The 15,803-nt window shown below is 35.5% G+C and overlaps 2 protein-coding genes across 4 annotated transcripts; one reads left to right on the top strand and one right to left on the bottom strand.

The window, feature by feature from the left end:
- Positions 1 to 79: 79 nt before the first annotated feature.
- LOC131016193 (ENHANCER OF AG-4 protein 2-like) lies at positions 80 to 1,230 on the bottom strand. Of its 2 annotated transcripts, none has more exons than XM_057944824.1 (3): positions 957 to 1,219; positions 716 to 867; positions 80 to 626 (listed from the first exon to the last, which is right to left on the bottom strand). In XM_057944824.1, exons 2-3 carry the CDS (start codon positions 865 to 867, stop codon positions 95 to 97), a joined length of 684 nt encoding a protein of 227 aa, XP_057800807.1. In that variant the 5' UTR covers positions 957 to 1,219; the 3' UTR covers positions 80 to 94. The 2 variants fall into 2 exon arrangements, with proteins under 2 accessions (XP_057800807.1, XP_057800808.1); XM_057944825.1 differs by having other exon boundaries at positions 167 to 360; positions 569 to 626; positions 716 to 1,230.
- A 10,107-nt stretch (positions 1,231 to 11,337) lies between these two features.
- LOC131016194 (probable glutathione peroxidase 4) lies at positions 11,338 to 15,162 on the top strand. Of its 2 annotated transcripts, XM_057944827.1 has the most exons (6): positions 11,338 to 11,694; positions 11,802 to 11,878; positions 12,002 to 12,063; positions 12,309 to 12,427; positions 14,629 to 14,796; positions 14,893 to 15,162. In XM_057944827.1, exons 1-6 carry the CDS (start codon positions 11,641 to 11,643, stop codon positions 14,923 to 14,925), a joined length of 513 nt encoding a protein of 170 aa, XP_057800810.1. In that variant the 5' UTR covers positions 11,338 to 11,640; the 3' UTR covers positions 14,926 to 15,162. The 2 variants fall into 2 exon arrangements, with proteins under 2 accessions (XP_057800810.1, XP_057800809.1); XM_057944826.1 differs by having other exon boundaries at positions 11,437 to 11,694; positions 14,629 to 15,162.
- Positions 15,163 to 15,803: the final 641 nt, after the last annotated feature.

Consider the following 15,803-nt stretch of genomic DNA (forward strand, 5'->3'; position numbering starts at 1 on the left):
AATTGAATCAGAGCATAAGGATAATGAAAGTGTCTACCACAGAATGTACAAGTCTTATATCATGAATGTGGTTGTTCACAGACAAGTAAAAGGCTCAAGGGCGCTGAAATGAAGGCAAATTATTCAAACTAAATGAGGTCTTGGCAAAATTTGGGGCTACAAAATGATCTGCACTATAAGAAAAATCTATCTTAGTTGCAAAACCAAGTTTCGCACAGTCAATTGCTATCCGTGTAGCTCGGCCTATGCTCTCTTTGGTTCTCGTCAAAGATCTAATGATTGCTTGAAAGGATGACAAAGATTCATCTTTGCTGGTACATTTTCCAGAAAGTTTAGCCTTTTCTTGATGCAACTGGACATCTGTACTGGAAGAGCTATTATGTTCATTATTACTGTCTAATGAAGCTAAGTTGCATATGGAAGAACTTGGAGGCGATGCTTTTGCACCATATGCCCCGTCAGTCAATGATGAGGTAGACTGAGTGATTGAAACAGTTCTATCTTCTATGTGGCCATAAGATATAGAAGCAGAATGAAGTATAGAATGACGATGACCGCTATTCAGAACCTTTGCAGGAGTATTGCCCGAGAGCAATGGTGAACATGCTTCTTCCACAAACTCAGTCCTGAAAATACAAATATGAAATGTCAAACATTATAAAGCAAGTTAAATCAAGTAAACAAAAAACCATAGACAGGTATATTAAAAGTTTACCGCTTACTGTCGTGGTTATTCTCAGGTAATAGGAGATGCTTCGTCTTATTTGTTTCATCACCGCCACCATCTGCACTGTCAAGCTGGACACGGGTGTCATCATTAGGTGAACAACCACCAATTCCCTCCACACAGTCAGAATCTGAGTTCATCTGCGAAATATCAGGATCAGATTTCTCAGCAACTTCTTTCAAGTCTGAGCATACAGTCTTGCAGTGATTGGCAGAAGATATTGTCGTACCGGCTGCAATGCGGTTCAAATTAGTGGACTGCTCACTAACATTAAGAGAATCTTGTTTTACATGATGCTCAGCATCAGTTTCTGCAGGAGCATCATTTAACATGGACAACTTTAGACGTTTATTATCAGCACCTTCAACTGATCCTCTGCAAAATACAGGATCCGAGCTCTCAATACCATGAGTTTTAACACAATTTAATACAGTTTCTGTATCATTTTTTGGAGTTTCCGCATCTGACATCATACAGAACGCAGAAGCATTCACTAGACTGAGAAGTCCATGAACAGGATGTACAAGTCTATATCATGAATGTGGTTGTTGACAGCTCTAATGCAATGTGAGAAGTCCATGAACGCGATTAGCTATGGTTGATGCTCGCACACACATACCGTTCTTCAAGCCTGATCTTAGGGGTTGCTAGCCACAAGTATAACATAGATACTTGTATAATTTGACGGCTAGTTGAAAATATGAAAGGCCGTTCAGCCCGCTGCGTATACCATGAGATCTCCATTGCGAAGTTCTTTCGGGAGATGCTTTACAACTTTAAATTTCGGCCATGAAGGTCGAGGTGGAGTGATGTTACCTATCCGTGGCTTAGGAACTAATCGGCCATAGACCATGCACGTGAGACCCCCCCAATATGGAGTTCCATTGAAAAATATATTCATTTCATACTTCAACCTGATAGTGTCATTAATATCTGATATGAATAAACAGTAATAATAAATCAATTTAATATGGTTTTGTTTTATGTTTAAACTAGTTTTGCTCCTGTGTGATGCACGGTAATAATTATTTAACTAAATTATTTAAAAGTATAAGTAATCAATGGTTTTTAAGTTAAATGTCTTTTTATATTATACAATTATAATAAAATTAGTAATAATTTTATAACTTAAAAGATTACATTCATAATTTTTTTTAACTTTCATAAGATAGATCTCACTAATATTATTCAAATAAAGTTGACTTTTTATAGTTGTATGTGAGTCAAATCAATGATCAAGATCTCAATTAACAACATATTTTTTATCAACGATCATTATTAGCATATTTTTTATCAACGATCATTATTAGCAGAACCCAAAGATGTTGAAGAAGCACTGAAATCCACTCAATGGATTATCGCAATGCAAGAAGAACTAAATGAATTCAATAGGAATTCAGTTTGGGAACTTGTGGATCGCTCAGTGATGCAAAAGTTATAGGACTGAAATGGATTTTCAAGAATAAAAAGGACGAGAAAGGAAATGTGGTTAGAAACAAAGCAAGACTAGTGGCTAAAGGATACAGTCAAGAAGAAGGAATCGACCACGGTGAAACTTTGCCCCTGTTGCTAGACTAGAAACAGTCAGACTTTTCTTAGCCTATGCCGCTCATAAAATATTCAAAGTACACCAAATGGATGTAAAATGTGCATTTCTCAATGGGGTGCTCACTGATGAAGTCTACGTGGAACAACCTCCAAGCTATGAGATTGCTAGACCAGATAAGGTGTACAAGCTGAAGAAAGCGCTCTATGCATTGAAGCAAGCACCAAGAGCATGGTATGATACTCTCTCTGAGTATCTAATTGAACAAGGATTCAAGAAGGGATCAGTGGACAGAACTTTGTTCACACTGAAACAAGGAGAAGACCTCCTACTTGTTCAGATTTATGTTGATGACATCATCTTCGGATCCAAATCCGAACGAATGTGCAAGAAGTTTACTGAAATTATGACGAATAAATTCCAGATGTCAATTATGGGAGAAATGAATTTCTTTCTGGGATTACAAGTGAAGCAGACCAAAGAAGGGATACTGATCAATCAATCAAAGTATGCCAAGGAACTAATCAACAAGTTTGGCATTCAACACATGAAGTCAGTAAAAATTCCAATGAACACCAATTGGAAGGTGAATCCAGAAACTGAAGGAAAATTTGTATCACCAACTAAGTACAGAGATATCATTGGATCACTACTTTACTTAACTGCAAGCAGACCAGGCATAGCTTTTGCAGTCGGAGTATATGCGAGATATCAATCAAATCCGAAAGAAGCTCATATGGACGTTGCTAAACGCATTCTAAGATATCTCAAAGGCACACCCAATATAGGTCTTTAGTATCTAGCTGACGACAACTTCAAGCTCTCAGGATACTCAGGCTCAAATTTTGCAGGATGCAAAATTGATCGGAAATCAACTTCCGACACTTGTCAATTCTCAGGCAACAAACTTATCTCATGGTTTTCAAAGAAACAAACTTCAGTCGCTGGTGGACGTCGCCAACCACCAAAATAATTCCTGCGGAATTACCAAAATAAATTAATACAATGGCAAGCAGGGTCGATCCCATAGAGAGCAGTTAAAACTCATTCAAATCCCTAAATCTATAAAAACGGTGATGCCACAACGCCTTAAATTTAAGTGGAATTAATTAGACTAAGAATGCAGAATTAAATCAAATAAAATACGCTTGAAGTAAATATATGAAAAGGGTAATTCGGCTCAAATAAATCCACTCTAATTCAACTCTTATCCTCGACGCAATAATTAATCAATCCCTATCAACCAACTAGTTATAGGATACCGTGAAACGCAACGGACGTACCCCAATTCCTACTTACTGTGTCGATAAACAGCTGGAGACGCCAGACCTGCTTATTTCCCTTATTAAAATATAACCTAGCTGGAGACGCCAGACCAAGATTTAATATTCTAATAGCATTAAGATGAAGGAACCCAATTTATATCAATTATCCTAGAGACGCTAGTAATAATTAATATACCAATTAATTCCCCCTACGAACACGGTAGTTGTATCACTAATTAGTCCAATTCCAACAATTACGGATTGGCAGGAACTAATTGACTGTAATCCAATTAAACTTAAGTTGATCAGGCTTAAATAAAATCAGAATTATCTTGGAATCTAGGAATTAATCGGAATCAATAGGAATCAATTTTAAACCAATTAGGTCTCACAGATTATTAAATTAGAGTTTCATTATTCTCGCCGAATTAAAAGATTTAGCTACTCATGCTTAAAATAAAAACAATCAAATAAATAAAAATAAACATAATTAAAATAAACGAACAAGACTAATAAATAAATTGCAGGAAATTAAATTAAACTTGAACCGATTGAAGAAAATCGTCTGCTCCTTCGAAACTTAATCCAGCCGCAAAATTCAGAAAACAGATGCAAGAATTAAATCTAACTAAAGCTATGAAATCAAAGGCTAAAAACTATGGAATCGAGAATTTGCATGGAAGGGAAAAGTTGCATGAAATAAAAACAAAGTCAACTCTAGCTAATCAAATTCCAAAAGTGCGGCTGTTCTCAAAAAACTAAAACTAAATACCTAATGCTTAAGTTAAAAAAATATATAATAAAACTAAATCTAATCTACCTCCTATCATATATATATATATATATGTGCGGCTCCTATCAAAACTAAGAATCCTAATTCTAATCAAACACAAGGAATCCAACCCATAAGTGGCCGAACACCCTAATTAATATGGGTTTCGGCCCTTTCCAAAAAACTAAAGCCCAAAATTAATTAAAAGAGTATTTGACTTAATTAAATTACAAAATAATTAGCTCCAAAGCCAAATCTCTAAATTCCTCCAAAAATCACCAACTTCTTCAACAATTTCTCGACTTTCAATATTTCTTCCATCTTCAAGCTTTCTCCTCCATCCATGCAATTCCTACGCCAAATGTCAACAACTTGGGTAATATCAAGGAAAAATCAACGGCAAAACGCCACGAAAATAGATAACTAAATCACACACATCAGTCGCCACCTTCACAACTGAAGCTGAATATGTTGTTGCGGGTAGGGATGGCAATGGATCCTGGACCCGGTCCAGATCCGTCGATCCAGATCCGTTTTTACGGATCTGGATCTCATTTTTTTGGACCCGATGAATCTGGGCCGGATCTGGATCTCATTTTTTAAAACGGATCTGGATCTGGATCTTAAAATTTTAGATCCGGATCCGACCCAGATCCGACCCGTGGACCCGTTTGTTTTAATATATATATATATATATTATTTATTTATTATATTTAATTTAGTAATAATATTAAATATATTAAAAATTAATGATAATACACAAATAAGAGCTACAAACCCTAGTATTTTCTCCAACTCTCTCGGTCCTCCCTCTCCACTCCAGCCGCCAGGTCGCCGCCCTCCCTCACCAGCCTCCCTCCACTCCAGCTGCCAGGTCGCCGCCCTCCCTCTCAATCCAGTTCGCCGGCGAAGGCGAAGTTACAACCTCTCTCCAGTTCGTTTTAGCCTCCCTCACCCTGCGTCCCTGCCCATCTCCCTCCCAGCCTCCCTCCAGTCTGTCGGCCTCACCCTGCCGCCCTCCCTCGTAATCCAGTTCGTCGGCGAAGTTACAGGTCGCCGCTCTCTCTTCGAAACCCCATAACCAAAATACAAAGAAGGCTTGCCTTGAGATTGCCGTTAAAAGCTTGAGCAGCGCTTGAGCTTTTTCCTCTGATGACCGCAATATGCAGCCGAAGCGAGAATTTCTAGTTACTACTACAGAGATTTTGTTAGATAAATTGTTAGATTTATGACTATATTTGAAACTTATTGTTAGATTTGTTAATTTGGCAGCCATTAAATTGTTAGTTTTGTTAGATAAATTGTTGATTTCAACCATTTTCGACAGATTCAGCCATGTTCATGTGAATTTTTGCATTTTTTTAAAATTAAATTTAAAAATAGTAGATCCATGGATCTGGACCCGCAGACCCACGGATCTGACGGATCTGGATCTGGATCCAAAATTTTTAGATCCGTGGATCTGGATCCGGATCTGGATCTGATAGATAAAAATGGATCTGGATCTGGGATTGATGAGATCCGGTCCAGATCCGGCCTGTTGCCATCCCTAGCTGCGGGAAGTTGCTGTTAAAAAATTCTATGGCTAGTCCAACAATTGAAGGACTACGGGATCGAAGAAAGAGAAGTTCCTATCTACTGCGATAGCTCCAGTGCTATTGCGATTTCACAGAATCTTGTGGAAAAGCATGTCAAAGTACGTCATCACTTCATCCGTGAACATGTGGAAAAGAAAGATGTAGCAGTTGTGAAGATCCATACAAGCATTCAACGAGCCGATTTGTTGACCAAAGCTCTTTCGAAAGATAGATTCAATGATCTATGTGGAAGGATCGGACTACTAAATCCCGAAGAATGATGCTTAAATCGAAGATCTCTACTGAAGTCTCAACAACTGATGATCAGTCAACTGAAGCCTCTCAACTGATGACGTGGCAACCTAAGAAGATGTATCTTCTTGAGGGGGAACTGATCTCAACTGTTCAACTAAAGACGCGGTATCGATTGACTACAATGATCAGTCGACCAGTAAGTAATTTAATTTGTGCAGTATATCCGTTATTTTCAGTTATGAACCTTTGTTTTGAAAAACAATTTTCTATCTAATGAGAAACTTTTAGATATCTTAACTGATTGTTGGAAACTTTAACTGATATCCTTGCTAGATAAATCTTTTAAGTTGTCTTTAAAAATGTCTTAATTTGTCCCGCCTTTTCTCTTGCCTCTGCTACGAATCTTGCAAATTTCGTTGATTTGACAAGAAACCTTGATTTGATTTTCTCTACTTTTGAGGCACACGTCTCCTGCAGAGACGGCGAACGTGAAGTACTCTTTTCAAATTGGTTTAAGGCGCCAAAATCGAAAAACCTTCACAATTTTAGTATTTTAAATACCTTAAGCCTTGATACTTTTCTTCATCACAACATAACATCTTCCACAGACTACTTTGTGAGAATACTTTATTTCTACAAAAAACTCTTGTTCCGACCATGGAGAGACCAATGACAAAGAAGTCATGGAGTGGGAAAATGATGGTCGCCTACCTTGTCTACACCGGACCATTCAACTGGATTGGGATCCTTCTCCGAAGTCAAGCTCCTTTCTTCTCTCACTTGTATTCGGAGATTCGAGTGTCTTCCATCATAATGCCAAGCGCAAAGAAGCTTCTAAGCTTCGTGAGGATAAAAGTTGAAGTAACAACTTCCTTTAGTTACTTCAACTGGTTATCAAACTTATCTCGTGTATCTTGCACACCTCCCATAATGGCAACAACAACGAGTTCTCTCTTGTTGTCCGCCGGTATCTCTTGCCGCACACGGTCTTCTCAACATAGACCTAATGCAGGAAAATCGACAGTGTTAGTCCTCACAATTGTCACTGATTCGATGTTCCATTCTCACACCCATCCCACGTACTCTTCCTCTTTCTCCATCTTAAACCCTCTTCCCACCCTTTAAGGTCTGTATGCATAGCCGCTCTTCTTAGTTCTTTTCACAAGAGCTATGCATACCCATCGATATCCCCCACCTTCATCTCCACCAAACACTCATCTTCCCCTTCTCTCTCATCATCTCCCTCACCCACTGGCGTCTTCCTCTTTTGAGTCACTTCTGCTCAAACTCTTCTCGAATCTTCTCACGAGATTCTGTGAAACAGAGTTGGGTATTGTCTGATTGTTGCTTCCAACCTCAGTCATCCTTCCTTTTTGATGTTGCCAAAAAGGCGGAAAGAAGGCAAAGAAAAACCTTCAGAGACTGAAGCTGGTAAAGCAAAAAGATCACCAGAAGTTTAAAAGGGAGACGAACCAGAAAGACCTCGAGTCAATGGAGAACAAGTGTAGAAGAAACAAGCAAAGGAACAACAAGAAGAAGATCAAGATCAAGATTAAGATGGAGTGCAACACAAATTCAATTTTGTGTTTGTTTGTATGTATTTTCTTTTCTTATGCTTTACTCTGTACCAAAACTGATTTCTCATCAGTTACCTTCTTGAAATGAAAATACTACTACTTTTGATCTCAACCTGAAGACAATGTATTTTTGTCCAGGCTCTGATTACTAATTTCAGTTTTGTCTTCGTTATGTCCTTTAACAATTCTGTTTTTCCTCTAAGTACAAGTTTTTAGGATAATCTGTTAAGGGGGAATAGTATTCACCCTGTCTAGTAACTTGCCTTTTTCTTTCAGTCGCTTCTTGTCTTAGAACTGATTGTATGGTTTTGGCATCATCAAAAAGGGGGAAATTATTGGGAACTTAATGAAATATCCTAGCCCTAGTTTTGATGATACTAAAATCCTTAGGTTTTCTTTGTAATAGACTAGAACCTTTCGAATTCAAGTGTTGGAGTTCTCCTTCTAGTTTGTTTAGTGTTCTGAAGACTGAAGACTGAAGACCGGAGGGCTGAAAATTGAAGACTGAAGAACTCAACTGATGTTTGCAATTAAAGGCAAAGTCAAATACGGATGTTTGACTGAACGAGTTTCTCAACTGAAGAATCAGTCATAACTGATTCATCAATACTGGCTACGTGGATTTAGCGGACTGATACTAAAGTCAAGTATCAGTTGACATTCTTCCTCAGACTGAATCTCTAGAAGTTTAAAGGAAGTCACTCACTCCAAGTACAATCGCATTAAATGCAGAGATACAGAGGATCGTCCTTTCTCTGTAGAGCATTCCTTTTTGGTGACTACTTTTCAGAGGCGTCTTATCTCATTTACCTGAAACGCCGTTTCTCACCAAACAAGGAACATCGAAGATTGAAACCTCAGCCCAAATTCAAATTACTCTCACAACGGATGAATTCTTGAAGACCATCTCCGCCAACGGATCTATTCAAGACCTCTTCTATAAATAGAGCTCGAGGATCACTTCAATCTTCACCGATTCAAAAGCACAAGCTGAAACGCTGTCAAAATTGCAACTCAGCCATTCAAAGTCTTCAAAGATTTGAATCGAAGAAGAGAATTCACAAAGCCAAAATCAGACTACTGATTACCTACATTCTCTTAGATCCTTAGGCAAATATTTGTAATATACAAAGCCTAAGTTCCGATTACAGAGAACCTGTTCTCTGTGATCTAGTTCGTATTTCGAACCTCCTTTCAACTGAGCGAAAAGAGTGTTTGAGTAGAGCAGAGTTCAGACCAGTGTTCTGACTCCAAGAGATCTTAGCCAACCATTAGCAAAGGCATTGTGGTGTCTTAGTGTGCTAAAAGGGAGCGAGAAATCCAACCCAATGTGTTGGTACTGAAAATTTGATTTTCAGTTGTAAGGTTTGTTGTGCACCCATAAGCACAAGCCCAGAGTGTTTGTCAGTGTGATCAACTAACCGTGGATGTAGGAACTTATTTCGAACCACGTAAAAATCTTTTGTCTTTTATCGCTTTTAGTTCTTACTTTCTTCTCTGTGCACAAACCTGTTATTAACTGAAACTGATTAATCACAAAGTGAAACCTTAACCTGACAACGTGTTTATCAAAAGCTTTTTCAAAAGAAAAGTTTTCCGCTGCCAGTGTTATTAGTCTAACTGATAAATCTTCAGATAATCAGTAAGATTCATAATTCTCCTCTGTTTCTTAACTGACATCTCGTTACTGAAGTCATCTTCAGTATCGGTCTTCAACCTTTGTTTAACTGAAGTCTTCTCTTTCAGTTAACTTCAAAAGGTTGTTCTGTTTTGTGTTTTGAAAAATAGTCTATAGGTATAGGTGTATCCCCCCCCCATACACCTATTCTAGACCTTCCGGGACCTAACATTAAATATTTTATAATTAGTTGAATTTCATAATTGTAGAAAGAAATAAAACAAAACAAAAAAAGATAAAGAAAAAGAAAAGAAAAAAAAAATAGCTTACAAATAAACTTTCAATTTATTATAAGGGGTTATTGCCAGAAAATACATATAGTTTGTCAATTTTCTGGTTTATAACCCCTTATTATAACTACAAAATGCTTTGAAATTGATTTCCAATTGTAAATTGCCTTTTTAATATAGTATAGATGGTCAATTTTTAAAAAATAAATTAATTATGTTTTTTCATTTAACGCATAATTTAATCATATGTGTAATGCCATGATTCCTTTTTTTTAGGTTAGAAATGTGTTATTATTGATAACTTTTCACACAAAATTATCTTTTTTTGTAAAAAAAATGTAAGAACTCCCACAAAAATACATGCAAAGCATTCAACATCAATTGTGTATAAGAAAGTTCATGATATTTTTTTAATTTTCAAAAGTTAATTCATTTTTATTACTTTTTGTGACAGCTCAAGATATTTTGATTGACTGAGATGATATGTTTGACTTAAGAATATTTGATTGCCTTATATGGGGCCTACTTAATGGATATATTTGAGATTGAGTAATTTATTAATTTTTCTTGGACTTGATAATAAGAGATAGTCTTAATTATTTTTGGATCGAACGTTGGGTTTGATTTGAGCTTTGGACTGCTTCCACGAAGAACGCCTTGAACCTTGAGCTTTGAGCTTTATAACGTTGTTGCAGAGGGCATTCTTCCTATTTCTGAATCGAATATTGAGTTTGACTTGAGCTTTGAGCTGCTTCCACGAAAAACGCTTTGAACCTTGAAGGGACACCTTGGATATTGGAGAGAAGTCTATTATAGATAATCCTCCTCCAATTCTTGAGCTTTTGAATTATGATTTTTGGTGTGTTTAAAATTGATATGGAGACCCTTATTTATAGTTGTAGAAGAGTCAGGTTTTGGGCCAGAGCCCACATGATTATGGGCCTAGGGCTGACGTGACATAATTTTATTGGCTCTTGAAGATTGATATATATCAATACTAAGATTTTACTTACTGCCAAAGAAATTGATCTCAATATCTTTATCAATAATATATCATATTAATCATTGATTTCATGAGATTTTAAAATAAATAAAGATATAAAATTAACAAAAATATATTTATTTTCTTTAAAAATTCGTGTGCCTACAATATCCCAAATTAAAGAGAGTTCTCGAATCACTAATTTTATTTTGTTAACCGATTGTCATACGTTGTTATAGTCGATTTTTGTATACTGTGATTTTTTTTGTAAATTGCTAAAAGTTATTTTTGGGTAGAAAATGAAAGGTATGGTCCTATGGACATGTTTTGGAAAGCATTGAAAGTTGAGCACACAAAACATAATTAATTCAAAAGCAAATAATGTTTTTAAGTTAAGAAAGCTGTAATTATTAGCAAACATTTTATTAATACTCGTTTTATAATTTTACTAATATTATTAAATAATAATTTCTCGTGGACTGCACAGTAATTATTAGTATTAAATGTGTATAATAACAATATCCTATTCTTAAGAGATTTAATTCAAAAGCAAATAATGTTTTTAAGTTAAGAAAGCTGTAATTATTAGCAAACATTTTATTAATACTCGTTTTATAATTTTACTAATATTATTAAATAATAATTTCTCGTGGACTGCACAGTAATTATTAGTATTAAATGTGTATAATAACAATATCCTATTCTTAAGAGATTATTCAAGCATTACATTCGCAAGCATATATTCCTTCCCTTATTGTCGTTTGAAATAGCAAATAAGTACTTCAAAAATAAATAAACATACAGCATAGGCGCTACTCTGGCATAAATGTGAGACCCTTTTTTTCAAACGTCGAATAAAAAACAGCTGTATAAGGTGATAAATAAATGATAAGCCTAATTTACATAATTCATGTGATCACTCAAAGCACTCTCATCCCTTTCACACTCTCATCCCAAAAATTTCAAACTTTAAATTTGCATTCAGACATCTATATCTATCTATCAGCTGTTGAGAGACGGAGAAAGAGGATATGGGCGCTTCTTCTTCAGTCCCAGAAAAATCTATACATGAATTTACTGTCAAGGTTCAATTTTTAATCCTCTTTTTGGGTTTTGTCTGCGAAGCAGCGTTTTGTTGCTTGATTGATTTTGATTAATTATGGAAAGTTGTAATTTTGAATGATGTGAGCAGGACAGCAAAGCTAATGATGTTAACCTGAGTATCTATAAAGGGAAAGTCTTGCTTGTTGTTAATGTCGCTTCCAAATGGTGAGAAGCTTCTTTCTTAACATTTTTTTTTCCAATCTTCGGTTTGGGTTTTGTTTTAATTTTGTGTTTTAAATTTTTAGTATTTGAGCATGTCGTGATTGTCTATTTGATTGGCTGAAACAGTGGGTTCACAAATTCAAATTATACCCAGTTGACTGATCTTTACTCGAAATACAAGGATAAAGGTTTGTTAGTTTTCTGTTAATTCCTTTCCAATCTCTTATTTGCTGTTTTTTTGGGTGGTAGTATTGCATACTCCTCCATGAACCAAAATTGAATATTTTTGTGTCAATATTTTATTCTTGTGACTGAGGTTTTGAGTTTAGGTGTAATGTTGTATTTTATGAGTTTGTGGTCTTGCTTAAACATCTTTTTTCAGAGAAATTTGTGGATGGATGCCTGTGTTCATAATTTTGATGCTGCATCTCAGGTTTCGAGATATTGGCCTTCCCATGCAACCAGTTCTTGTATCAAGAGCCAGGTACAAGCCAAGATGCAGAACAATTTGCTTGCTCAAGATTCAAAGCTGAGTATCCCATTTTCCAGAAGGTAAGCAGTTTCAGCCTATTGGGATTCACCTTGCCTTCCTAATTGAAGAATTTAGGATAGTATTGATTGAGGATCATGGACAGATGTAGGAGATTACTTTGTGGAAATTAGAAAAGAATAAAAAACATGAACAAAGTCTTTTATTTGAATAATCGCTTTTGTTAAAATATCTAGTTGGTTCCAAACACGGTTTTGGAATGTAAAAGCTATAACTTAGGTTCTTGACTCAAATTACAGCAACTAGAAAAGTTGTACACTGGCTGAGGGGGAAGAACACATTCTACAGTTCCCTCCTGCCCCCCTAAATCCGACTATGTTCACGATGCTTTTCTTGTTAGTTTGACATGCTTTGTTGAGGTATAGCTCAGTTCAGAATAGTGGCAGAAAGTGAATATCTTTCACTGATCTGAGTATTCAAACCCAATAAGTTAGTCTGGAAAAAATGGAATTGCGCCAAATCTATCAACTTTTTGCTGGACTAGAGTAATTACTCTAAAGAAGCAAAAGGAAAATAAACAATAAAAAGATAGTTCCTTGCCTCCACAAAAGTGATTTATACTACCAATGTTGTTAGTGGTTGGCAAGGGTTTGACCTGATTAAGTAGTGTAAATATAAAGCATCAACTGCTTTTTAATTTTTGATTCATAATAAAAAGTTCTGCAATGGTGCAAGTCAGTCCCAAAACTACATTTTTTAACACACATTATACTAGAAAGTAAGTGTAGGAGTCTAGTTATCTTTGTGTTTATTGCACAAGAAATTGGTTCTCTGGAGATTAAATGTTCATTTTGGGTGGTTTTGTGTTGCAACTTGGGAAGGCCTAAGGTGTGTTTCATCTTAAATTTGTAGATGACTTTATGGGGGCAAAGGATGCACTGATGTTATCTTAATGCTATTCGAATACCATTTGTTTCTAACTACAAAACTGATGCCCTGGACACAGATTCATTAACTTGAATATTTTAGGGGTTCTTTTTCTATTATTTTATTGTTTGTCGAAAATACTCGTAGTTCTCTTCAGTTGTGTAATCAGTTTGGTGTGAAGATATACTGTAACTACCTCATATTCTAAGAATTTTTTGGCCTTTGTTTACTATCCTATATAAATACTCATAAAATTATTTGACGAGAAAGTGTAAAATAACAGGTTGAGATTTTAAGTGAATAATCCAAAATATCATTTGCTTGTCACCAAGTTTGTTATAACCAAGTGGATCTATACTTTAAGCCATCAGCTCATTATTTCACTTGGGCTGATGACATTATGAGTGGCGTGAAAACGTGTATTCATGTCTTGCTATAGGTATTAAATGGAGGGTGAGCATTTTATTTTTGTGTGGCCAAACCTGTATGGATGACACTACTTTTCAGGCTTGTCATTACTCTATCGAGATGTTTCACTTTTTATCTACTTTTTTTTTCCCTGTTTACTCTTTAAAGGGTTATTTGAAATTACATCTTATAGTCTCTTTTCCTATTTAATCATATTTTTTTGAGGATTTTCAATTCTATTTGTTATTTTGGCATATGTAATCTGGAAACATGTCTTCCCAAGTCCCAACTGGTGAACTACCATCAAAAAAGAAAAAAAAGTCCCAACTAGTGAACTTCATATTGATACATTTGTTTTTGCTTTAATATAATGGGAGTTTACTTTAGTGACCATGCGTGGAATTGCGACAAAATGATAATTCATTATTGGTATTGTAGAAATAATATGTATGTCACAAAAATGGTTAATGGCTACAAAATCTTTTGCAACTAACCCTATATGCTCATAGTTTGTGGTTGACATAAAAGATCACGTATATGGTTTAATGGTGGTTGTAGTAGTGGTAGTTAGTCGGTCTATATGTTATCATAAATATTTATATGCCTACAGTGTAGTTGCTCAAGCAGTAGCTTTCACATGTTAGGTAAACGGTCCCAAATTGTGCTCAAATTAATTCCTCTACGACCCACTAACCTTTAGTCTGGAGGCATAAGTTAATGCCTTAAATTCATTCATTTTGTTTCTTTTTCTTTTTTTCTGGGCAATGGATGTTCAACGTGGCAACAGTAACCGCTTTCCTTCTTCCTTGCTTGTATATTGCTTTGTGATGACATGTTAGCTGAAATGATCTGCCTAGGAAAGTTGAAGCTGTTTGTGGCTAATGTAACGTATTCGTGTTAACTGTGATGCTCTCTACTCTACTGTCAGGTGAAAGTGAATGGGCCAAATGCAGCACCTGTTTATAAGTTCCTTAAAGCAAGCAAAGGCGGTTGGTTCGGCTCCCAAATAAAATGGAACTTCACCAAGTTTTTAGTCGACAAAGATGGGAATGTAATTAGACGTTATGCAACGTCTACCTCACCATTGGCAATCGAGGTCCTCCCTCCCTCCTCTCGCTCTCTCTCTCTCTCTCTCTCTCATGAGTTTCTCTGCCAAACTATGTGACAAGTTTCTTCACATTTATGGTTGCAGGGTGATATAAAGAAAGCATTGGGAGAAAGTTGAAAGACTTGATCTCAGTTGAAGTGTTAATGTAGCTACCATAAACTCCAACATGTGTATTTATCAACTTTCAATCTATGTTGTATTTGATCTATTTTGGACCATTTTCTTGTGTTTCTTAATTTTGATTTGTTCACTTCTTTGGTTTGTACTGTAACATCTTCATCCCTATTATTCTGACAATTGACAAACAGAAACTATCATTATTTTTATATATATACCAAAAAAAAGTTGCATAAATAGGCTACTTATAACGTATGGCAAAAGCTATGGTGAAGTATAAATATAATTAACCAAAACCTCAGACTCCAATGATCTCCACCAGCTTTTCATCGTTGAAAAAAAAAATCCTTGTGCAATAAAGTGAACATTGAAGCAATATTTGGCCCATTTTTATATTTTTCTTAAAATAAATCAGATCATAAAGTAACTGCAAGATCAAATATCTTCTTCTTTTTAATAATTGAATACGTATATTGTTTATATTACGTATATTGTTTATGGTACTCTTTTCTCCTTTTCAATCTTTATTGAGTTGTATTTATTTAAGATTTAAATTTCTCCTCACTTGTTTTGTGGGGTCTACGATTACTTAAAAATATTCTTTTTATACAAGATAATAGGTACACATAAAGGACAAATATACTGCGTGTAGCATGATTTATTATATGATTTTACAATTGAAAGAAAATCGTCGAATTCATGATTGAAATTTGGTAATTTCAACCTTACGAAAGGAGGGAAAAACTAGCATATCTAATAATCTAAATGATCGAGGTTCGTATTATTTCGTAAATACATTTTCCAACAAATAAAAGAATTTTATAAACTAAAAAATGTATATAAAATAAAAATAGATATATTTAGATCAACCAACACGT

Source organism: Salvia miltiorrhiza, chromosome 3, assembly GCF_028751815.1.
Source record: "Salvia miltiorrhiza cultivar Shanhuang (shh) chromosome 3, IMPLAD_Smil_shh, whole genome shotgun sequence".
In the NCBI taxonomy this organism is placed as follows: domain Eukaryota; kingdom Viridiplantae; phylum Streptophyta; class Magnoliopsida; order Lamiales; family Lamiaceae; genus Salvia; species Salvia miltiorrhiza.